This window comes from Rhinolophus hipposideros, assembly GCF_964194185.1.
Source record: "Rhinolophus hipposideros genome assembly, chromosome: 23".
Taxonomy (NCBI): domain Eukaryota; kingdom Metazoa; phylum Chordata; class Mammalia; order Chiroptera; family Rhinolophidae; genus Rhinolophus; species Rhinolophus hipposideros.
Window position 1 is genome coordinate 28,718,543 of NC_138069.1, and position 24,798 is coordinate 28,743,340.

Genomic DNA, 24,798 nt, shown 5'->3' on the forward strand with positions numbered 1-24,798 from the left:
CCAGTAAGTGACACTTCTTTAAGAACAGATTTTACTGAGTGAATGCGGCCAGGGGGAAGCCCAATCAGGCACACTTCATTTTACTGCACTTCACTTTCATCAACACTGAAGCAAGACTCTCCACCAGCAAAGTAATCAGGGCTCACTGAAGGCTCAGGTGATGGTTAGCATTTTTAGCAATGAAATATTTTTAAATTAAGGTATGGACATTGTTTTTTCAGACATAATACTATTATTGTACACTTAATGGATTACAGTAGAGTGCAAACATAACTTTTAAGTGCACTATGAAAGCAAACATTCATTGTGAATTTTTTTTTTTTTTGCTTTATCGTGATATTTGTTTTATTTGTTGGCCTGGAACTGAACCTGCAGTTATCTATGAGATATGCCTGTATCTCTATTCCTTCTTAGAAACAATTTTTTTTAAAACGATTAAGTACCAATGTGTTTACTGATTCAGTAACTTTTTGGGCAATGTCTCCTGTGCTTTGCATGCACTACAAGATGGGTAAGAAGGCTTGCCCTCTAGAACTCAAATGACTGTACCAGGGGAGAGTGTAAGATGAATGCCATGCACAGAAGCAATCTGTATACTGCTTGCTTATTTTTCTGTTTTATGCTAATCTATTAGATTAGTTAGAGCATCTCAAAGATTATGAATCACAATTTCCAAGGGAGGCAGACAACTCACCTGTGATCTTGACATGGGCAAACCCAGCCCTACAGCGTTAGTGCTCATCATAGAGAAATTCATACTCTGGGAAGATGTCATGGTTGCCTGGGACGAGCCCATAAGATCAAATATGTCTGAAGAATTTGAGGCAGCTGGAGCTGGGCCCAGAGCTGCCTGTGAGCCACTGGCAAGTTCCACAGCCGGCTGTGAGGCACTGCCAAAGACCTCACCGCTGGACGCAGCAGCGCCCGGCGGGGCTTGGTTGAAGGCACTCCAGTCACCAAAGTCTCCGTTCCCACTTGCTGCCATCACTGAGAAAGAGCCAGTACGCGGTAAGGGTAAGGAACTTTCTCAAGTGCACAGTACAAATGCAACAGTCTACACACTGAAACAAACAGAGCTGATCTGTGTCTGTCCAGATTAACACCTGCGGGTACCATCTCCATCTGGACATTATTCTTTCTCATGAATATTCCACGAGCGTTAACAAGGTGGCAAAGAAAACAAATGAAACTCCCACATATAAAATAAAATCCATCTCTTAGCAGGTCTGAGGTGACACACAGAAATTATAATCAAACTTCCCTTCAACCAAAGTTTGCATATTAAATATGCTTCCAGCTAAACAAATATGAACTAGCCTGAGACCTCAAAAAGCAAAAAGAAAACTCTAAACTGGTTATAAACTTTTTGTTGGGATATACAGAATCCTTGTGCGAGGAGATAATCAGTAAAATCAGAGAATTCAACTCATTTCATTCATTATTTGGAAAGGTTCAAAGAGAAATCAAACTATAATTTATACCATCTCATGAAAATAAAACCCAAAATTCATGACATTAAATTTATCACACACACACATGCACACACACACAGAAAAGCATGGAGGAAAAAAAAGCTCCAGGGTAGTAAATTTCTGTACATTCTCACCCATTTGGCCATACTCGAGTGACAACACAAGGGCTGAAGACAGCCGTGAAATATATAACCTTACGACACTGCTTGCTTCAAATAGGACTGCTCCATCTATTTATTTAAATTAAAAAGTAGGGTATAATCACGCTAATATTAAAAAAAATAAACTATCACTATACTTCAAAGTATTATTATAACAAGTTTAAGACAATGCATTCAATAATATAAAAATTGTTAATAGGTTAACTAAAAGACTAGTGTTTAAGAGTATGGCTTTTGTATCCTACTAACTGTGTGACTCTGGGCAAGCTACTTAACCCTCTCTGTGCCTCAGGTTTTTGTAAAAAAAAAAATCTAAATTATGAAGATGAAATAACTTAATATATAGTAAGTGCAATTTGAGGTTTATATTTATTTTGGATTAATTTTGAAAAGACAGCGGAAAGCCAAAGCACCTCCCTTTCAGGTGTGCCATAAAAAAGTGTGAAGTCAAGCTTCTATAAATTCTTCATACATAATATTAACTGCTTGGAACCCAATAAATATAAAAGCAAGCGACACTTAAACTTTTTAAAAACTAAGTTATACACAACTGTAATTAAATAAACCTTTAAGAAAGGGACATATAGATAAATATGAATTAATGGAAGTTGAAAAAACAAAGGTGAAGAAAGAGCTACATATAAACTGTCATCTGAAAGCAAATAGTTGGTATTTCCAAGTCACCATGTTTCCCTGAAAATAAGACCTAGCCGGACAATCAGCTCTAATGCATCTTTTGGAGCAAAAATTAATATTTAAGATCTGCTATCATATCATATATCATATCATTATATCATTGTATTATATTAAAGACCCAGTATTATATTGCAGTAAAATAAGACCAGGTCTTATATTAATTTTTGCCCCAAAAGACGCACTAGAGCTGATTGTCCGGCTAGGTCTTATTTTCGGGGAAACATGGTAATTAACACCATCTCTTTGTAGTCCATGTTCACTTACAACTTGGAAATACATTTTGTCTAGCTGAAAAGGTAATCAACCACTGCAATACTGTCTCATTATGCTAAATATCAAAAGAGAATAACATTAAGTCTTTAAAATTATATTCTTCTATTACCATATTAAAATTGTAAGCACCCTCAAAAGAGAAAATAGTTCACTTAGAAATCCCAAGCTCTACCAACAATTTAATACAAGAACTGGGCTAATATTCATTACCTCAGGGTTTTACTAAAACATGTCTTTGATCTTCTTTACAAAAGAGACTGAATTAAGAGTTTTACAATTAGTTCTCTGTATTCAACAATTTAAACTAATTTGAGGACAATTGCTGGATGAAGATAAACTTTTATGCTGATTTTCTATTTGCTTGATATATAAACCGGAATAAGAATGGAAACTGGGGCAAAATGTGTTACCCCATCTTAAAACTTTATCTGAGATGATTAATCACGGGAGGAAGATATTTCTGTGGAGCATATATTGTTCAGAAATGATTAATCATTGTTGCAACAGTTTCAGCCCCTTGCGTAATGGTGATCAAGTTATATTAATCACATGCATACAGATGAAGAGATGTATCACTTGGCAACATTAACATATTTGAATTATTTGCATAGTAGGCAATTTTATATACATAAAAACTTTGAGAATTACACAGGCAGTCTGTAAAATGAGGGTAATGTTTATCTTTCACTTTGATTCGCCTTTAATTCTAAGGTATTAACCCTTAGAAGGCACAACCATACTTCTAAAAAGAAGCCGTTAATTACTCCACCAATATGGTTTCTGGGAAATATTTGGAATTTACACAAGTAGGCTATCAAAAATAACCCTAAATCACATTAAAACCTATGCATCTTTCTTCCTAAACCTTTACAAACCTAAACCAGGCATTACTAAACACAAACTTTAACCCAGTTAATATAACAGCAATAGATAAACTGAAGTAAGACTAATTGAGTTAAATTACATCTTTTCTCTCTGTCTCACCTCATGTTTAAAATTGTTATAAATTTTCTGTATTACCTCTCAAACTCAGACTGACCACATTCTATAAAAAAAAACACACAACCCCTTTCACAACCTAAAAAAGACAATAATGAACTTAGTCCCTATTCTACACACTCCCATAGACATTTCTGTATCGTTATAAAAAAAGCACAAGTAGCACCAGTTCCAATTTCAGAATGCTGGCGGCTCAGAGGCTTTCCCAAAGCTAAACAGCTACCACAGCAGATAGTAAGATAAAAATATTCAAAAAAAGAAAAGAGACAAGCCCTTCACCTCCATCCTCAATGTTTAAGCCTATATTCTGCTTGGATGTTGCTTTTCTTTTTTTTTTCTTTTAAAAAATTTGAGGTATAATTGACATATAATGTAATCTTAGTTTCAAGTATACAACATAATGATTCAATATTTGTATGTATTGTGAAATGATCACAGTAAAGTCTAGGACATTTATGAGGAAGTTTTGCCTGGGGTTCAGCTGCTCACTATTTAAAGATGTTACTAAAATGAAGCTCAGTTATTTTTCATAGAAATGCTCTTAAGATATCTAAGTTACAAAGAAATGACTTATAGTAAAATAGTCTACCTAAACCCAATGTCCCTGGATTTCATTCATGAAAATCATGTAAGTCAAACATAAACCATAATACTTGTAATGCTAAAATGAGATGATATATACGTATTCAAACTCCCAACCTCACCCCCAACACACACAGAAATAAGCTAAATAAGAGCTACTTAGGATTAAGAACAATTTTACTTAGGTGTACCTGAGTAATTTGAAACCAAATTAATTCATTTGACATATTTAAGACACAGGCCCAATAAAATACCTTTGTGAATAAATTCATTAGGAATGATAAATACTATGAAGACAAAAGTGCCAAAAGGAAGCTGATTTTGGGGGCAGGAGTTGTTTTGTTCTGATAACCTTTTTAACCCCCCAGATTTCTGACCAATCAAATACTATCATACCTTGGGAAGGAAAATTGCCTGATGCAGCAGCTGAGTCAAAGTCAGCAAATCCTCCAAATAAATCAGTTGATCCTCCTAGAAATTAAACATGAGGAAAAAGTTAAACTTTAGAACCGCTAAACAACTGATAGCAATTTCAAAAAGCCATTTTAGCATCACACTTAAAAAATACCCAATATTAGAGGCCCCAAACCCATCATAAGAGCTAGCTTGTTGATGTAGGTTTTCATGTCACCATGTTCTCTTTAAATTATCACAGACATTCCTGTTCTGTATCTAGATAATTAACACTACAACTGTGGTTCAAGTTATCCCTCACTTAATTTCATGAACATATTAAATCATAGGAATGCAGTTTAGCCAATTGTGCTCTTTGTAAGAGTCTTTAATGGATGCTAAAACCTAGCTAAAATGTTGCTGGGGAATAAGAGAGAGTCACATAATCCCAAAACCTCATCCCACAGATTACTTAGTAAACACAAAGGGATGAAGCTACTTAAGACAATGGAGAAATTCATGGATACTACCTTAACTAAGTGATCAAACTTAATGCCACTAATAATCGAACAAAATAGTATTCATGGGCTTCTAAGGTAAGGGACTGAAAAGGCAATCATCACCCATGTAGAAAGTCTGCCAAAAATATTTAACCTGAATCTAATCATGACGGATGAATCAGATAAATACAAATTGAACATATTCTGCAAAATAACTCTTATGACTTCAGAATATGTCAACCTCATAAAAGACAAGACTAGGATTGTTCTAAAGGAGCCTAAAGAAACATGACAAGTAAATGAAATGTATGATCCTTGATTGGACTCTGGATGTTTAAAAAAGTGCTATCCTAAAATGACAAAATTGAGACACCAGGGAAATCTGAATATAGTTTGTATATCAGACAGAAATACTGTTTTAATGTTAAATTTCCCACATATGATAATTACATTGTGATTATAAAGGAGAATGTGTTTATTGTAATGAGACACGTACTTAAGTTATTTTAGGAGCAAAATATCATGATGTTTCTAATTTTTCTCCAAATGGTACACAATAAACGACAACAAAAAAGAACTAGAGAGAGAAATAAAATGTGGCAAATTTTATATGTAGGTTTGAAATTTTTAAAACTAAAAAGTTAGGGGGAAAACTTTGTTTACTCCACGAACAAGCAAATATTTGCATTTTTACTGCATGAAAAAAATAGCTTTTTGCTACTTTTAGACTGGTGTTTTTAAAGCGGGTCAAATCCAAATCATAAGACAGCAAATCAGTCTCTACGTACGTTACATCACATTCTCATACAAATTTTTATTTGTAAACACTACATGGGTAAGAATATTTACTTTCATCTACAATTTGAATAATGACAAATTTTAATATCCCATTTCCCTCCAATTCAGTTATCAATGAAATAGCAATAGCCAAAGGATCTGAAAACTTAAGTAGTTGTCCTTAATTTTGTTTGTCCTTAAAGATTTCACAACCCATAAGAGTCACAACCTTAGAAGATTAGAGTGGCAGTTCAATTATGGTGCTTTTAGTGTTATGCGAACATTATATAGGTTACATCACAGCTGCTTAGCCTGCAGTGCTTAGAAACTAGCCAGGTGGGACTGGAACATCTGGGTTGCACTCAACTACCACCAGGGACAGCTTCCAACATCTGGTGCCATTTCTGAATTGTCTTATCGCTGCAAGACATTCTGCCCCATCTGCTACACTCAACTGGGTTAATTAAACTAGAACCATCTCCCATCTTAATAAATGGCCAGCAGTAATAAAAAGAACAAATCAGTTTCTGATACATATGTATTTGGTATTTCTTTTTAATGCACATTTACTGTAGTCAACTTTTAGCAGGCATAACTCATTCCGTCACCTCATCACAGACACCCATATTCACATACATCCTCACTCACCATGAACTAACTGCCACCAAGGCCAAGGTTCTTCACTCCTACCAACACTACAGCTAATACATCTACTTTTGCTTTATCCAAAGGATAACATCACAATGATTTGTTTTGCTCTTCTTTATAAGTACATACATCACGATAAAATTTGACGAGGGACACAAAAGATCAATGACCTATATTTTCGAACTATTTGAACAAGACATATATTAATAAAAAATAGCAGGGAAATGAATGTTGCAAACAGTTGCTACTTAATATTCATAAGTTGTCTTCTGTAATGTTCCTTCATATTAAAAATATTGATCAAAGTATCCAGTTAGGTAACAGAATGATAGTTAATCATTTACTGTAATATGAAGGGATTTGAAAACTGGAGATTATTTTAATTTGCTTCATCCAAGCAGTGAATAAACATCAATATGTAATTTGTTATGCCAAACAAATTAGAAATTTTCGAATCTTATCCAGTTTGGGCTAAAAGAAAATTCATGTTTGAGATAAAAGCACTGAGTAATGTAGATCACAACTTCAAACTGGGTGAGATATTTTGTTTATGTCATATCCCGAATGTAATTATTTCAGGTAATTACCTACTTTGGTTATTCTACTGCTCTACTTCTAACACCTAAACTGAAATTATACTATGTTCATAATTTACCTATAAAAATATTATTACACTCCCTCCATACTAAAAGGGGGTTTGATTTCAAATGACTAATTTAAGGACATTAGGAGTAAAGAATGGAAACACACACATTTAAGTATTTTACAGATAGAAGCCACCTTTCCTTGAAAATAATTTAACTTTTATCTTCTGAAGTGCCACAGATTATGCTTCTACTTGTGTTTTACACACACAGTGTAAGCTTTCAACTTTGAAAACTGTCTCAAAAATCTCTTTATTACATTTAGGAAAACTTTCTTTCTCCTAAGAGGAACTATCCGTGTCGCTATTCATGATGTTAGTCATACCACTGCCTTCAAATCAACAGAAATTTTCTATACATAAGCATTTTCCCAGATAACTTCTATCTAAGGGAATTTAAATAAAAGAATCTACCAAAAATTGCAGCATGTGGAAGACTGCTAAATTTCACAACAAGAGCGATCCTTCAAGATTCCCACATGAGAGCTGTCATTATAAATGAACTATTTCCATCTGCCTTTTCAGGGCAGCAAGGAGGTTATTTACAATCACCAGCTGGGAACATGTACTTTCCAAAGCAATACTGTGAACAGGAAAAATAAGAGCTGAACTAGACAGTGCTTGAACTACAAATGGAAATTTTCTTCAACAAAAAAATTTAATCTCCAATTATAAAAAAAAATCCCTTTGCATAAAGAATTCTAATACTTACAAAATTTTAAAAAGACAAAATGCCAAAAAAATTGTAAATATATGACAAAGAATATATGTAAAAAGTTTTTTAAACTCAATAAGGATAAACACCCCAATTAAAAAACATAGACAAAGGGCACGAACAGAGAAGTTACAATTATCTATAAAAAGTATTCAAACTCAGTCATCAAACAAATGCAAAATAAAATGAAATAGTATTTTCAACTTACCAAACTGGAAAATTTTAAAAGATGCTATTTCTCTACTTTAAAATAGAGAAAATTTTGGAAAAACACAACAAAACAAAACCTAATGTCCAAAAAATAAGATACTGATTGGTTAAATAAATTATACTTTATCCATATAATGTTAAGATTATAAAATGATTAAAAGGTCTGTAAAAGAAAACCAACTATCATAAGGAAATGGTCATAAGATCTTAGTTGAAAAGCAATTTACAAAAAAAAGAATATATATCCTTATCTAGAAGCCCAAAAAAGATTTGCCAAATAATAAATGCTTAAATAAATATATTGACTGAATATATAGAAAATGTATGCATTTAAGTTATTGTGAATCACTTGTTTTCCATCAGGTTTCTAGAATGAGCATGCATTACTTTTAATTAGTGAAAAAAGAGTATGTTAAAATTTTTTATTTTTTGTACATTTGGCTTAAACCAGAGACAATTCCATGGAAATTCTAATATGTAAGTTGATATGTTAAAGGTGTAACAAGGTGGTTCATATTCATATAAATTTCCTCAACTAACTTTAGTGATTACAGGCAATAGGTTCAAATGTTAATGTAATGAAAATTATGGGTTTGATATACCTTAATCTTTAAAAAAAAATTTTAAACTTAAAAATCAAAACATACTGCAAGTCATGTAATGTCTCTCTGTTTGTACTCTCCAACATCATTTATTGTACTAGAAATAACTTATTTAATAGTATGTTAACCAAGACCTAAACTCCTTACTTACAAAGGGACAAAGGAGACAATGTGGGCTTTTAAATAAGTGAGACATACTTAAAAAATGAGATGGAATGGTTTCTGGCATCCTATTTCTAATTGGCTTATTATCTAAATAAATTATTATTCTTTTAAAAAATGTTTACTTAGAAATGTACTATATGTATGTGAAAGTCATACTATATATATGAAAGTCATCAAAATATCACTTGAGTACAGATTTTAAAAGAACATTACCACAGTGGGACATTTATCAAGATAGTCTCAAGTAAATCTTGATGAATGGGTTTCATATGTGTTTTTAAACTTGGTAGACAGTCTACAATGATTTTACCACTCATATGCTTTTGAAGTTGCTACCAAAAAGGATGTAGTAACACATACAGAAAAGAAACTCAGAACATTTTCTTAGAGGAGATATTTATCTGGTGAGCGATACAGATGCCATATCTGCTTAGGTTTACAGTTCATGCCTATATTACCTGCATGATGGTACTATTTTAAGTACAGGCACATCTGGTAAATGACACCCAAATGGCACACCAAAGAGCAATGCTAAGATGGTAGATTCCTGGCGTTTCTCATGTGTAGGTGCTAAAGATATAATATCCATTTTTTCCCACTGAATTCAATTTCTAATATTACTAAAATATTTAAATAGAGATTTGAGGCAACGAAATTTATGTACTGATTGGAGGGGAGGTCTGCACAAATTGGTTAAATACACTGTTTCAAGAAGGAGATTAACTTTAAAAAATAATTCTGATGGCAACCCACATTGTTTGTTTGTTTGTTTTTTAAGAGAATATTAAGATAAACATTAAGGCAAGAAACCTTCCAGATTTCATTTGTCTCAATTACTGTATTAATATTAATTGCTACTTCTATTATATTTAATTAGTCAATGTACTGTTTGCACTGGAGAAGAAAAACTACTCAAAGGTTTCTTGCCAAGCAAAGGAAGCATGTTATATTTAATAATTCTCTTTGTTCAAAGGAGTCTTGGTATCACTGAGGAAAAAGTTACATCCACTCATCTGACCTTCCTAGTTATTTCTTCTCTGATTGCTCCATTAAAACTTTCCACAGATGCATGAAAGGACCTCTTTAATGTTTAATGCCAGGAAGTCCAAAATAGTTGATATTCTGTGACAGTATGTCTGTATTATCTGACCAAATGCAACTGCCAGTTAATACTACAGTTAAAATCTTAAACGTACAAAAAGCACATGACTTGTTTAAAAACTAATATAATTGTTTGTATACTTGGGCATGACAGTTCAAGAATTTAGAGAATATTTTTAGGAACAATTTACAGTTACAGAAAAAAAGGAATGGGAATTGAAGAAATTTCAGAAATTAGGTTAAATCAGATAGATACCCTATCAAAAGTTCACTCCCAGTCCAATAATTTTATGCCAATAGGCAAGGAGAAGAAACTGACTTTATATTAATTACGTGTACTAAACTATGAATGAAAAGTAATTTCCAATACAGACTTCCACTAAAACACTAATGTAAATATTAACACAATTCAGTTTTAAAAAAACATTACATACAACTAGAAACAATGCATGTTACTTATACGCCAATCTTACCATCTATATTTTAATGTGAAACAAACTTGAAACAAGTCGGAAAAGACTATTTTTACACAGAAGTTTCACTTCTTAAACTGTTTTGGCTAGTAGCACAGGAGTTTATTAGAATTCCATAATCATTGGATGCAACCTAAAATATCAATTTTCTTGAGAATAATTTATAGGGAATTACGCAAAATCTAGCACATACTGGTAATCAAATTGAATAAATCATTAGTCCTATCTTGAAAAAGTCATGGTAAACAAACTAGTCCTTTGCTACAGTCCTCTTAAAATATGTCAGGTAGGTAGTTACACACTTTCATGGAATGCTGCTTTCCTCAAAGCACTCTGCATGTTTGTAATTAGATAACTATTTGACTCTCTGATTAATGATTACTGTACTGGCACCACTTGGTCTTCCTGTGAGGGGAGAACTCTTTTTTTACTAAGCTTTATACCTCTAGCACTCAGACCAGTGTCTGGTTCAACAAATATTTGTTGAATAAATTAATAAAAAGCTTAAATGAACTCTGGGCATGGCTGATGCTGACAGCCAGAATTAAGATTTAGGGAAAGGCAATAAAATGGGCAGAGCAGTACGTTTTACTTACAGAGAAAGCGAAGGACCCTAATACAGTGCTAAAGAAATTAAGGAGAGAGATTACTGAATTACGAAATATTTAAGCACTTTTCTTTCTCATTTTAGGCAATTGAACAATCCCTCCCCAACCTAAATAATGCTCAGGGCTCACTAATTGCACATTAAAAATAAATCCAATGCAAAAAATGTTTATTTTTCATTCCATCTTTTATTTGACATTTAAAAAAATTACTCTGAAACCACGGTTACTAAAAAAGAGAAAGAATATGTAGTAGCTTACCTGTTGATTGGCTGGTGCCATCAAACAGATCAACAAGGTCACCAGATGACTTGCTGCTAGGCACTGAAGTCTGAAGACACACAAAGAATAAGCTAAGAAAACAAACACCTACTTTTTTTTCAAATCTGCACTACTCGTCTCTGATTTCCAGCTTAGACACAAATACCTGTAATTACCTTACTAGGGGTAGATTCAGTATTCTGGAAACACAAACAAACAAACAGAAGTGGCCTTGAATCCTTATGGAAAGATGGTATTTTTAAGTAATTCTATTCCCAGCACTGTAAAAGTCTGTATTTCCTTAACTCACTTTTTTCCTTACTGCATTTCACTCTGGAAAACATATCTTCCAGATCCCACTCAAATTTTAATGTTATGTATCAAAATCAATTGAGAAGCATTAACAATTCATACGTATGAGTATGTGCCCCATCCCCATCACAACATATTGAGTCATGAATGTCCAGGGTAGGATCTTGGCCTGTACATTCTTACAAAGCTCCCTTGATAATTCCAATACCGTAACAAGGTCTTAGATCCACTGGAATAGAGGCGAAAATCCTATCTAGTTCTAAAATTCTAGGATTCTGTGAACTTCAGCCATATAAGTTTGTATACCATATAAGTCAGCATAATTCTGTTGTTTGATAGACCTTGACATCTAATTGTTTCGTCTTTAGTTCCCAAACTAAATTATGGGGCTAGAGTTGTAATAGGATTTTTCCTTTTTCCGTAGACCCAAGCACTCTGATGCGTATGCGGTGTATGTTCAATACACACACACAGGCTAAATGAGAACTGCTGGGCAGCAGGGAAACACTGTGAGTTCCTAGGCTTGCTAATTTGAGGTTTGAAGATTAGATACTATATCGTGGTTTAAAAGACTTGAGATTGAAAAGAGATCTGAAGCAGCTGAGTAACTTTTCAAGAACTTTGACCTTCTAGATATTTTTTGTAGTAAAAAGAAAATCAAAAGCTTACACTGCAAATATAAAATATTTATGGCAGAGTGACATATAGTCAGGCCATACTGCAAAGTGATATTTAAAATCCTAGGAGATATAAAAACCTCAATTTATTGTTAAAAAATTATACGTTGATATAATTTTCTTTATGCAACCTTAAATGAATTTTCCACGTAACAGCCATCATATTTGGGTTTTAATTGTTATAATATCTATCAGATACTGTATCTCCATCAGTAAGCAAAGTATATCCACAGCAGGGGAAATATAAGATCACAAAGAAATAACAGACATTTTTCCTTTTTAACTACAACTAGAGTTGTAATTTTGAGATTTCCATCAAAACTTTAGGGCAAAATAGGTGAAACTATATACCAGAAGATATTTGGCAAAAGTTGACAAAATACTTCTTCTTGCCACTAAGTAGGACTACCTATATTTTCAGAGTCACCTATTATTTGCAAGGTATATTAGAAAAATGTTTTCCTTAACTTTTAGCTACTAATTCTGATGCAAAGATACAAGTCAGGTAAACAGTAGTGGGGGGGGGGAGGACTGACAGAACAACAATTTAGCCTTTTGAGACAAATCTCCCTCTGGCAGATTTCTGTCCAAAAGACTAGCTTGTGGCCAGGTATCTAATAGGTGAATGAAAAACAAATGAAGAAGGTATAATAAGTCAGGGCAGCTACTGATCAGTAGTGCCCGCCAAGCAAATAAGCCTCTGTTTAATCACCTTTATATTAAATGAGACCATTTCCCCTATATACCTACTTGGTCTTTGTCATTTCTTATACCTTAAAAATACTCCGTTCCTCTTAGTGAATCTGGTGCTTGGTAACCAGCAGTGGTGTCGATAAGGAAGCAGATGTATTACATTCTGACTCATGACCTTTCCCAAATGAACCAAGAGTGTCATTTCTACTCTCAAAGAAAGTGCATAGACAATCATTCAGCAATTGGACAGGTTTCTTCCCCCAAAGATATTTCTTATTATTAATGACTCAGTAATATATGCCAAATATCTGTAATTAATGATTGCCTAGAAATTTGTAAGCCTACTAGAATTACTTTTAGTAATTACTGACAGACAGTAACTACTAAAAGTAATTCATAAGACTAAAACTGTATATAATGTATAAACTCATGCCGTTCCCACCTTAACTGAAGACTGAGGCGTATGAGTTGAAGCATTCTGATCTGGACTTGCTTTGTCCCCTGTGTAATGTGCTGCTGCTCCAAGATCAATGGTTTTGGAAGGATTTGCTGTGCGCTTGTGTCTGGTTGTGGTGGTCTCTGTGGCCTGTGTGATATGGATATGCTTTGTCGTCACAGTCTCCTCTTCATCTTTGAATTCACCTTTGGGAGATCTGCCTCTCCTCGCTTTCTTTTCCTCATCACTGTCGCTAAAAGATATTAAAAATGAAGCAAATAATAAGACTAGGGATTATTTTAAAATGGAGTCCTCAGTGAGTTGAAGAATTTCAAATACAGTAGCTCTAAAATTCCATACTTTGACTATTTGACAGGGATCAACAGAATGTTATCTAAGCTGAATATCTAAGCTGAATAATGACGTGTGTTGGGGGGGAAGTAGGAACCCAACAAATTCCCCAGGTAAATCTGAAACACTGCTCCAAAAAAAGTATTTACATAAGTGTGTACAAATAAAAAATGTCTGAAATAATTCAAGTGCTTATCTATTATAGATTTAAAGCTTAATTAAAGACAATAAAATAGCAGGATTATTGTCTTATCAGAATCAACTGCTGAGACCTTGGGAGCTCAAACATTGCATTTGATGACCATTTTCTTGAAATGAATTGTGTGCAAAGGACTATAGTTCCCTTTACATAATATAATTCTGTCAGACTCTTACATTCTAATACAATACATAATAAAGTATACAATTTCAATGGATACCTTCTTAAAATATTATCCTATCTGACTTCAAATGATTAAAACTACTCTGTAAATGCAGAAAAATATGAGGTAATTCACTTTACAACTGTACTCTTTTTTACCATAGTATCAGATCAAACTTTTATATAACTATGAAAATTGCTTTACAGAAAACTTAAATATATTTAAAATGTTTTGAAATAATATTTTTTAGGCATATCCAAAAATTTTTTTAATGAGTAAAAACGTGGGCTTTTCGTATGCTGTGAAGTAAAAATGTCAGTACTAGTCTGTTCTCCAGTAATAAGGCATTGGGTTTTTTTCTGGTGCAAGTAGGACAGAAAGAGAAATTACCTGAAATATGTTCCATTATCCATATTACTTAATTTTAGAGTAGGTGGTTTAATTTCTAAATATTCTAAAATAAAATACTTAAAATTCCCCTTAAAACTATGACTGTTATTACTGATGCAATTTAACTTAGACTAATCTAAAGCAATTTCTCCTTAAATATAAGAATTGTTTAATTCCAAATCGGTATACATCAAGGATCAAAAAGAATGGCTTCCCACACAGAGCAAAGGGGTTAAGTGTATTTTCATCTATAAGCATTTTAGGGAATCTACAAGTTCCGATTAAGTGTTTAAGAAAACCCTTGTCACTAAGTAATTTCTCAGCAACAAATAACCTAAAGATTCCCACCACCAGTCCTATAAGTAAAACAGAAATTTCTTATCTTTCTGATGTCCAGTTTTATTACAATACAAAATAATTTCTTTACAAGTTGAGAATATAAAACTGACTAGCACACAGTGAAATGAAAGCCTCATAGCTGATCAATGTGCAAGAATTCTTAAAAATAGTAATGAACTAGTAAGTCTGAAATTCTGCTAACATGCCTAAGAGGTCACATGTAACTTCGTTTAGAAATCTACTCTTCTCTCACAAATACTCCAAGATGCGAAAGTCCCTGGTGTGCCCTTTAGTTACGATGATAAATAGTACACACTGTGCTTTCACTCTTTCAAACCTGAACACTCCATGTAAAAGATGTAGGAACCTAGCAGATCCTGCCTGAGAGCCAAGATAGAGGGGGGAAAATCAAGAGAGGAAAAGGAAAAGAACAGGAAGACAAAAGCATGGAAAGAAAATCTGAAGGTGGAAGGGAAAAGGAGAGAAAGTACCAACACAAGAGTGTACACAGATGTCTAACTACCTACCTGACTCCCACACTTCAGCAAATATCAACAGAATATATGGCCTCTATGTTTTCTAAACCAAAATAAAAATATAAACACACAGGCCACAAGAATATTAGTGAGGAAAAAATTGCACAGAATATTTGAAGTAGGCACCATTTCCCAAAATGTAGTATTTATTATCATATACATACTATTTTAGCATAAAATAGCTAGAAATGTAATTATAAAACAGATATACGTATTCAAAAGTACTAAAAATAAATCCTAGCTCTTTAAAGATCATATTCCAGAAACAGTCTTGAAAAAGACAGGAATTCTAGGGATTTAATAAATATGGAAACATACTGAAAAGATACTAAAAATATTTCAGAACCTGAATAGTTTCAAAATTTATTTTTACTTTTTTTTCAATTACACCTAAATCTGAACTATTAAGGTTTTTTGTTGTTTTTTTTTAAGAGATGGTACTTAGTTACAAGAACTCACTTGAAGATTCAGTTCCGTCACTAACTGTGTTACTCTAAGGCAAGTTCCTCATAGCCCGAATGGGCCCCAAGTTTTACTTTTAAACAATAAAGGTAAAATCCTGGCTCTAGCCTGTCTAATAGAGATACTGTGGGGCACAGATTACAAAGATCTCGTAAAAGTTGCTTTTCAAATTAAGTGCTACATACACTGCCTTTTTAACCTGCAGAAAAACTGGTTTATAGCTATACTGGAGGAAAAAAAACAAAAATAAATGCTATTCCAAGTATTGATCTACATAAAACTAAATAAAAATGCCTTACCATTAGAGAATGTAGCCTATGAAAATAGAAGTCTACACTCAAAAACACTTTAGTTCAAAAATCCATTTGGATTTTCTTCCTGGTATATACTGGCACAGAATCTAATGGAATATCACAGGAGTGAAATGGTAAACGCTTTAACTCTTGTTTAAATTTAATATAATAAACTTCATTATCCGTCAGCAATACCTTAGATCTCTGGATAATCTGAGGCTGAAATGCACAATGAGCTTTGAAAGTTCTTATTGCGAAAAAAATAATTCCAATAAATAGCCTGAATAAAAACATATAGGACATGTGATCAACTTTAGAAATAAATGGACAGACAACATTGAAAGCATGTCAGTACTAATTTCAAATAATGTTTCAGCTAGCATCTTAAAAACAGCCTCACAGTGCTCAAATCAGCAGCAAATATACTAAAACTTGAATAATGAGAAGATTAGCAGGGCCACTGTAACTATTCTCTATGTTCTATAATGGTGGGTATTATGCATTTATCAACTGTACGACACAGTGAACCCTAATGAAAACAACAGACTTTAATTAATAATAGCACATCAATATTGGTTATCAATTGTTAATAAATGACCCAGAGTAATACAAGATGTTAATAACAAGAAAAAATGTGTGTGTGTGTGTTAATATGGCAACTTTTTATGCACAATTTTTCTGTGAATATAAAACTGTTCCAAAAAAATAAAATAGAGAAAAAAAAGCTCAACTTTATCTAATAGCACCCAAAACAAACAAAACAACAACAAAAATCAGCTGCATAAATTTAGCACCCTCTCCAAGAGACCCAGAACACAAAGTGTTAATACCTGCATCTTTCTGGAGAGTCTTCTCTATCTTTCCTCCGGAACTTGCTGATGGTGTCATCAATTGTGCTTCCAATTTTATCACTCAGTTCACCTAATTTATCACTGAATGGAAAAGCACTTTTGTTTTTATCCCACTCCTCATCCCATTTTGATTTGGGCTCAGGATCATATCTTTCACCTATATAAAAGCATTAAAAAAAGCAACTCTCAGGACATTAAATCCAATAGGTATCTACAGTTCCTATTTCTGAAGCTCTTCCTCATAATAAAATAGTTTTCAAAGGAAAACAGAAAGCTCCCACAGTGCTGAATCAACACAATTACAGCAATGCACAGCGTGTAGTGCCAGTCATTAAGTGGCAGGAATGCAGATTCAAAAGCTTTTGTTTACGAAAACTTACACAATCTTAATGCATAGCATAGCATATCGGGAAGTTCTTAAAGGCTGTTGAAAGGAGTAGAGGTAAACAGAAAAACCAACACAGGCTATATAAGCAAAGGAGAAATGGAAATCTTTTTGTTTTTACAAAAGTCACTTAATGCATTATATTTCATTCCTGTCTCTTAATGGTTTTTCAATTGTTAGAAAAGTAATGGACAGCAAAGTCTCTTAAAAAACAAACTATAGGAAACACCGTTCTGAATGCTATCCCAATATGCTGTAAAGACTCATAAATGTCATTCTTTAGTATCAAACTAGAAAACTAACTCACTGGATTTCATGGCATGAGAAAGCATCTTGTAATTACTATAAAAGAAAAGAATATTTGAACTGTTAAAGGCTATACAGACTGTTATCATGAAATATGCTTACGCAGTTCAGAACAGTAAAGATCTATTCAAACACCAAGATCAAACATATGCCGAGACTGGCAAAGCCCAGGGAGCCTCAGTGTGAATTTGAGAATGAAGGGAATAGATCATGGCAGTGAACAAAAACCCAAAATGTCAAGATTTGTTTTAGTCCTTAACCTTGGGGTCCAAAGGAGAGAAAGAAATGACAAGGCATTAAAGGGAACCTTTCCATTTCCGTGTCCATGTCCCAACTCAACTTAAGAGGAAAAAGTAGAAGGTACAGAGAAATCCCATGAGGTTAAGAAGAAAACTTAAGGCAGGTTGGAGAGAAAATCCCTCTTCTCTTTTTTCTCTGCAATGGCAATGAGAAACAACAAAGTAATCCAAAAGTGGCTACCAGAGCTTTTGTTTTGAACTTTGGTTAACAAGTTCTGATGGCATATATGCCCTTTGGTCAGAATTTTCTGTAAGAGCTTGAGGATTTTAAAATGTGTCCACTAAATCTGAAAGTGACTACCAACGTGAAGAGAACATGACAAAGTGCACTTTTTTTAGACAAAATTTAAAGGATGGTTTTATAAAAATAGGTGATTTTCCAATGTGTATATACATTTCAATAATGTGATGAACTAGACTTTGAAAAAAAAAATTTACCAGAACAATAAGAATAGTTGAAAACTAAACTGATTAGCATGGCAGATATCATATTAAATGCGTGCCTAAGATAATGGATGTTGGCAGGACATTATCTAACGTCAAAATGAAAATAAAAATAGTTTAAGTTGATTAGATAAGTCTCTGAATCATATATATAAAATTATAAATAATTTATAAAAGAATGTGATGCAAATACACAGGACATTGAACTCTATTTCTAATGTAGATGCTGTAATTACTGTGTTTCCCCGAAAATAAGACCTAGCCGGACCATCAGGTCTAATGTGTCTTTTGGAGCAAAAATTAATATAAAACCTGATCTTATTTTAATAATATAACATAATATTAACCCGGTATAATATAATATAATATAATATATTATAATACAATATAATATAATATAATATAATACCGGGTCTTCTATTAATTTTTGCTCCAAAAGATGCATTAGAGCTGATGGTGCGGTTAGGTCTTATTTTCGGGGAAACACAGTAGTTCACTATGACTGATTCTGAAAACTTATTCAATTTTCTAACTTTATCTAATTATCTACTGTGCTGGTAAAAAGATGGTTACAAGCAAGTAGAATAAAATAATAAGCTGCAAATAGCAATTTCTACACAAAAAACATCAAATTGCTATAGCTATTTTGAAAAAGTTAAAGAATAAAATAACTACTTGGGCAAGTAATCCAAAAACTTCTTATTCCCCTAAACAAATAAAAACTCCAAAACATATTTACATGATTTAAGAGAAACATTTTGCCCAATTTAAGAACTGACTTTTATGAGATGCTTAGACATAAAAAAAGGGATTTTTCTGCTGTTAGAAACATCCTTTAACAGTTAATTCAGTGCATTATTTTTTCTTTGAGGGCAAAAAAGCAGAGGAGCAAAGGAGTGAAGATATTATTTTATAGGTAATCACAAGACAAGAAATAGAAGATTTTTACAGTTCCCATGAGTTACGAGTTCTCAGTATAATCTAAATATAAACAAACTCAGACATGGGTGGGGGAGCTAGAGAGCCCTGATATACAGCCACTAAGTGTACACAGCCCTAGCCTGTCTGTGTATACAAAAAAATGACCAGGAGATGGTCAGAGCTCCAGAAGATACCAGTTCAAAGAGACGTGTGATGAGAGTTATTTTCTGTATCCGTTTCAAGCACCTAGTGATCTATTTTAGGCAAACTATATTATTACGTTAAAAATAATACAGGAGATGAATGTTCTAGCTGCTCTTAAATGTGTTAGGAACAATAAAGAGCTAGACCTAGATGAAAAACTGATGGTATTGTCAGTCACCTTTTTCTACGTCAAATTAATGCACTGCTTAATTAAGGGAAGAGACTGGGGCTGGATGAACTTACAGGAAGCTTATCGATTTGTGGCCGAAAACAGCTAAATTGGTTTCAAATTAGAAACATCAATCTCTTGATCAAACTTCATATTTTTATGCTCTAAATGGTGAGTTAGAGAAATCCTTTTTTCTTTATATTAGAGTGGTAACCCCAAGAGGGGAGGGCATATATCTGTTTTATCCTCTGTATATCAAATCAAAGTTTATAGTCATTTAATTAACAGTTAGTGGTTAAAATCATATTCTTGAACCCACCAAAGTGAAAAATAGAACGGTGCCTAAGATCCATGTAATAGCAGCTGAAAAGAGCATTACATATATGTATTTTAGTATTCTCTGTATTCCTGAAAAAACTAGCATTGTGGTCTTTCGTATGTCAATGATTCTTAAAATACACCTAAGAAGCTAATGAATGGTTGCTTAGGTGCCAGTTTGTGTCTGATACTCACTGTATCTGAATCCTCCAACACTGTCTGAGGAAACCCCAACATACTTGTCTTTGTTCTTCTTGGCTTTCTTTCGCTCTTCACGAAGCCTGTCGTCATCCTGGGCAAATTCAACCAGTTCTTTCACCTTCTGGCGAATATTTATACCTTGATCCTTGCCATGCTCATCTGTGAGAATGGTTAAGAGAGAAACAAAACTTCAAGAATTCAGTTAATGTGTGTCAAACCTTTAACACATACACAAAAAAGTCATGAAAATTTCAACATAAGAAACCAACTTCAATATTTTAAAATTAATAAAAAGAAGTAAATTGTGCTGATAAATTTTGCCATTTCCTCATCAGCAAATTCTAAGTTTTGAGATGCAATTTGGGCTTACAAGGGCCTGTAAAGGTGAAGTAAAAGGACCACAGATAATGGTGCTGTGGAAGATCAATTAAAGACCCACTACAAAGGATTACTAATGATGACCACATGAGATGGACTTATAGCCACACAGGTTTTCTTTTGCGATAGTCCTTTTCCCAAAATAAAACTCACTTGAACATTTTCATGACTAGAAAGCACCCAAATGCCTTGGTTTCCCCAAATTCAAGTTTGGAAACACTAATCACCAGGATTTAGTATAGCTGAAAAACTGAATTTTTAAAGTGCTTTCAACGGGTATGCTACAAAATGAAATGTGGTTCATTCTGTATCCTCTTTCACATTCAAAACACACTCTGGCCTTGCTGCCTTTGCACAGTAAATATTATTTGGTGGGAGGAAAAAAACCCCAGCTTCAAACAGATGTGTGTGTTTTGGAGCTCTAACCTTTTCTTCCCATATGATTAAAGCTATTCCTTTATGGACACCACAGGGGACCAGTCTCCAGTGCATATTTTAATATAAACCCGAACACTCATGTTGTGTTGGTTCTGTTGTTATTAGCCAGTCTTTTCTGCGAGTTCTTGTCTTCACTAATTAATACTCTAGGGCCCCACGTCTTGGATTCTGCACTCGTCACACAACCAGCAACAGTCACATTCTAATTAGAGCAGAGAAGCTTCTAAGCTGGTTCAGGTGACTGACAACTCCAACTACTATTTTAATTTGCTTATAAGGGTTTTTCTATTGCTCACCTACAAAGTGGTAATTTTCCAGGGATCGCAAATCATAAATGTGTTCTCTGGCACTTGTAACAACACGCTCTGATCCATTCCTTATGAGGTAAGCTAGGAGCAGCAAAGACTGTAAAAATACAAAGCACCAAATGATTTAACGAAATAAATACTAGTAGAGCTTTGGTAAATGGTTAAAGAAAAATAATTGCAATATTAGCAAATGAATAATCTTCGTGTGTGTGTGTGTGTGTATGTGTGTGTGTGTGTGTGAGAAAGCTTCTTTACCTTCTATTAGCCTATACACAGGCTAAACTCACATTATCAATTTGAAGTTCCTCTTACACCAAGCACAGTAAACAAACTGTCCGTGAGCAGAAGATTAAAACTACAAATCTGCTGTTAAGAAATATTTGAATGTATGATATAAATGAACACTAAGCTTTTGGAAAGCTGGCTCAAAGTTTTTACTTTCTATTTAGGCATTATAGAACTATGAATTGTTAGAACATCAGTTTAAAGAGGACAATTATTTAGTAATTATATGATCCCACAGCATTTTCCACAGGTAAAATTTAATTTGGGGGTTTATGATGTGGCTTTTGTTTCAAACGCTGACAACAAATAAAGAGAAAATATTATATGAGGTTTCTTCTTGGAGTAATGAAAATGTTCTGGTATTAGATAGCGGTGACTGCCGCACAATTCTGAATACACTAAGAAATAGTGAATTATGTATTTTGAATTTAACTTTGCTTGAAACAAACCTCACACCAAAATGATTAGATCTATGAAAATTAAGGTGGTGAAATTGAAGGGCCAAAACCTTCATTCTACCAAGAATTCATTCTTTAAAAAAGTAGTTTACCCAAGGATTTTTTTTAGCTCTAATTAAAAATAATTTAATTTATACAAATTTCAACTATTTCATCACAGCTACTGTACAAGCTGAGGAAGTCACAGTGAATGTTTTCAGAAACAACTAACACCAAAAACATGCAACTAAATAAATCACTGATTTTCAATCCTGAAAGCTAGAAATGTTGTTTTCAAATATAATATTATATACCATTTGGAAAGCACAGAAAAACTTATTCTGAGTAGCAAGAAAATACGGTAGGAATGGAAGAACAGATGACTATCTTGTTTTAGATTTCTACATTATGTGAGGAGATCAGAATTAAATGAAAGGAATACATATTTGCAAATTTAAAACGTTAGAATTTCAATGTTTTTTTTCTTTAATTTTAAACTAACACATTTTGTAATAACACTGTTATACATTAGGTAAATTTTTATAGAGATGACAAACCATAAGATTATCTTTTTTATCTTAATTGCTCATAGAGTAAATATGCATACCACTAGAGGTTCATTACTTTTGATATACGCAAATGTTTTTAGTTGGAAAATTTTAACAAATAAAAATATTAAACATTTAAAAGTATTAATACTAATTTTAAACATTTTACATTAAGAATAGTTATTTATGCTGACTAGAAAACAGAACATAAATAGCAAATCTACTTCTTTTACCTGTTTTAGGATATTCTATTGTAGGATTTAATATCCTTCATAATCACTTATGAATGTACACTTTAAAATTTCAAGCAGTTCTTTTCAACATGTTACATAAAAACAGACTAATGCCCATACCTTATAAACTCTTCTCCAATTTTTTTTGTTGTCTTTTAACATTCGTGACCAAAGCATGTTCATAAGTTCTGGAAATTGTTCATACATAAATGTAGCCCTGAAAAGAGAGTAGTTTTTCTTAAGAGTTTGCAGTATGTTAATTTTGACAGTAGATGGCAGGCTTGTTCTAAGTTAATGTGTTTTGTAAAGAGCTTAAAAAAATTAATAAGCTTAATTCAAAAAATTTAATGATATGCTTCCTTAAAAAATGATTTTCCTATATTTTGTATAATGTCTAGCACATTCATAAGCCCCACTAATTAATATCATATTTTACAAGCCCTTCATTCACTGGCGTAGTGGTCCAGATGTTCACCAGGGAAAATTTTTCATAAATTTATTTCATTATTTTATACACATTTGTCAAAAATTTACATGGTAGGCTACGGTAAGTCTCTAAACTTCATTGAAAAAGAAAAATTTTGTTTTACTTTTCTAGGCTAATTTTTAAGGAGAATGGACCCTGAGTAAAACTTCCTCCATTAATATCTGAATGATTATGCAAAATTTTTATCTGGAAGCTAAATGGTTTAAAACTGAAAGCAAATTTCACATTTCTGTGTAAAGATGGTTGGATTCTTTCTGCACTGCTGAGTCAAATTATCACTTACTTGGCAATCTCTCCCATGAGTTGCCCAGAAGGTCCCCAAGGATCGTCATTCGTTGCTTCTCGAACCTTAGACTCGATCTCTGAATAATTCATAACCACATTGGTGCTGCAAAGAAAAAAAATGCACGCACATACGCACAGAGATTAGCATCAAAACTGAGAAACACATGAAAACTTAATAATGACACTACTGGGTATCCTAATGAGATACCTCAACAGGGTGGGAAAGAAATAATCTTTTGTGCACAAGCTACCCTGAGGACACTATACAACACATTTAAGTTATCTTTAAGGTTTTACTATTCCATTAGCCTTCAACACAGATAAAAGATTATATTAGAGCTGGCATAACTCCAGTAAAAAATGGTTTTGGGTCACATTAAAAAGAAAGTTGGGCCCGCCAGAGTTTATTATAAACTAAATTATCAGTTTCCTGTACCGACCTGGTTTATATGCAGTCGTAAGTTTTCAGCTTACAGAAATTCTTTCAATTAACTGGCAAAATTATGTAACAGCTAAACACTATTTATATTGTATTCAAGAAAAGCAATGACAAATAAAAGATAACACGCAAAATGTTTAGAGCCACTGTGAACATTTAACTATAATCCCCTAGTCTTTTTTATTTGTTTAATCATATACATGATGTACATATACAATCATATACATTTTCAATGTTACTACATAATCACTGTAACCCTTACTTTTAATGGCTACATAATATTCCATCAGATTATATGACAATGCATTTAACTTTCACTCAAAAGCCGTCAGCAATGGTAAAGAACAAGGGTTCTACAAGTCAGAAAGATGTGACTCCAATCACTTACTTTGTGACTTGCCAAAACTAATTTTAATTCTTTTAAACTCAGTTTCCTCAAATGCAAAACGGGAATGAATACGAAGAACACTAGCTCAAATGGGTCATAGCAAATGGTACTCAATTATTAGCACAATGTGTGACATATAGGAAGTGCTCACACATATATGTTAGCAATCATCATCATCATCACCTATTAAGAGACTCTTAAAATATTAAAAAATATTTTTATAAGAAAGAATTAACTTTGAAAAGAGTGGCTTAAGACATGAGATGGCAAACTGGATTATTAAAACAGCATTTTTTATGCTTATATGGATTTAAGAATCCAAAGACATTCTGAGGAATAAAGAAATA

The 24,798-nt window shown here is 33.1% G+C and overlaps 1 protein-coding gene across 2 annotated transcripts in view; it reads right to left on the minus strand.

Annotated features, from left to right (window-relative positions):
- Positions 1–24,798, minus strand: part of CLINT1 (clathrin interactor 1) — a 57,653-nt gene that overhangs the window by 4,670 nt on the left and 28,185 nt on the right. For both annotated transcript variants that reach the window (XM_081036149.1, XM_081036148.1), the window contains exons 2-10: positions 23,623–23,727; positions 22,973–23,069; positions 21,338–21,446; positions 20,220–20,384; positions 16,958–17,135; positions 13,401–13,647; positions 11,277–11,346; positions 4,580–4,654; positions 695–987 (exon numbers count right to left, since the gene is read on the minus strand). In XM_081036149.1, the coding sequence (XP_080892275.1) occupies positions 695–987; positions 4,580–4,654; positions 11,277–11,346; positions 13,401–13,647; positions 16,958–17,135; positions 20,220–20,384; positions 21,338–21,446; positions 22,973–23,069; positions 23,623–23,727 (1,339 nt within the window). The remainder of the gene's footprint in view (positions 1–694; positions 988–4,579; positions 4,655–11,276; positions 11,347–13,400; positions 13,648–16,957; positions 17,136–20,219; positions 20,385–21,337; positions 21,447–22,972; positions 23,070–23,622; positions 23,728–24,798) is intronic.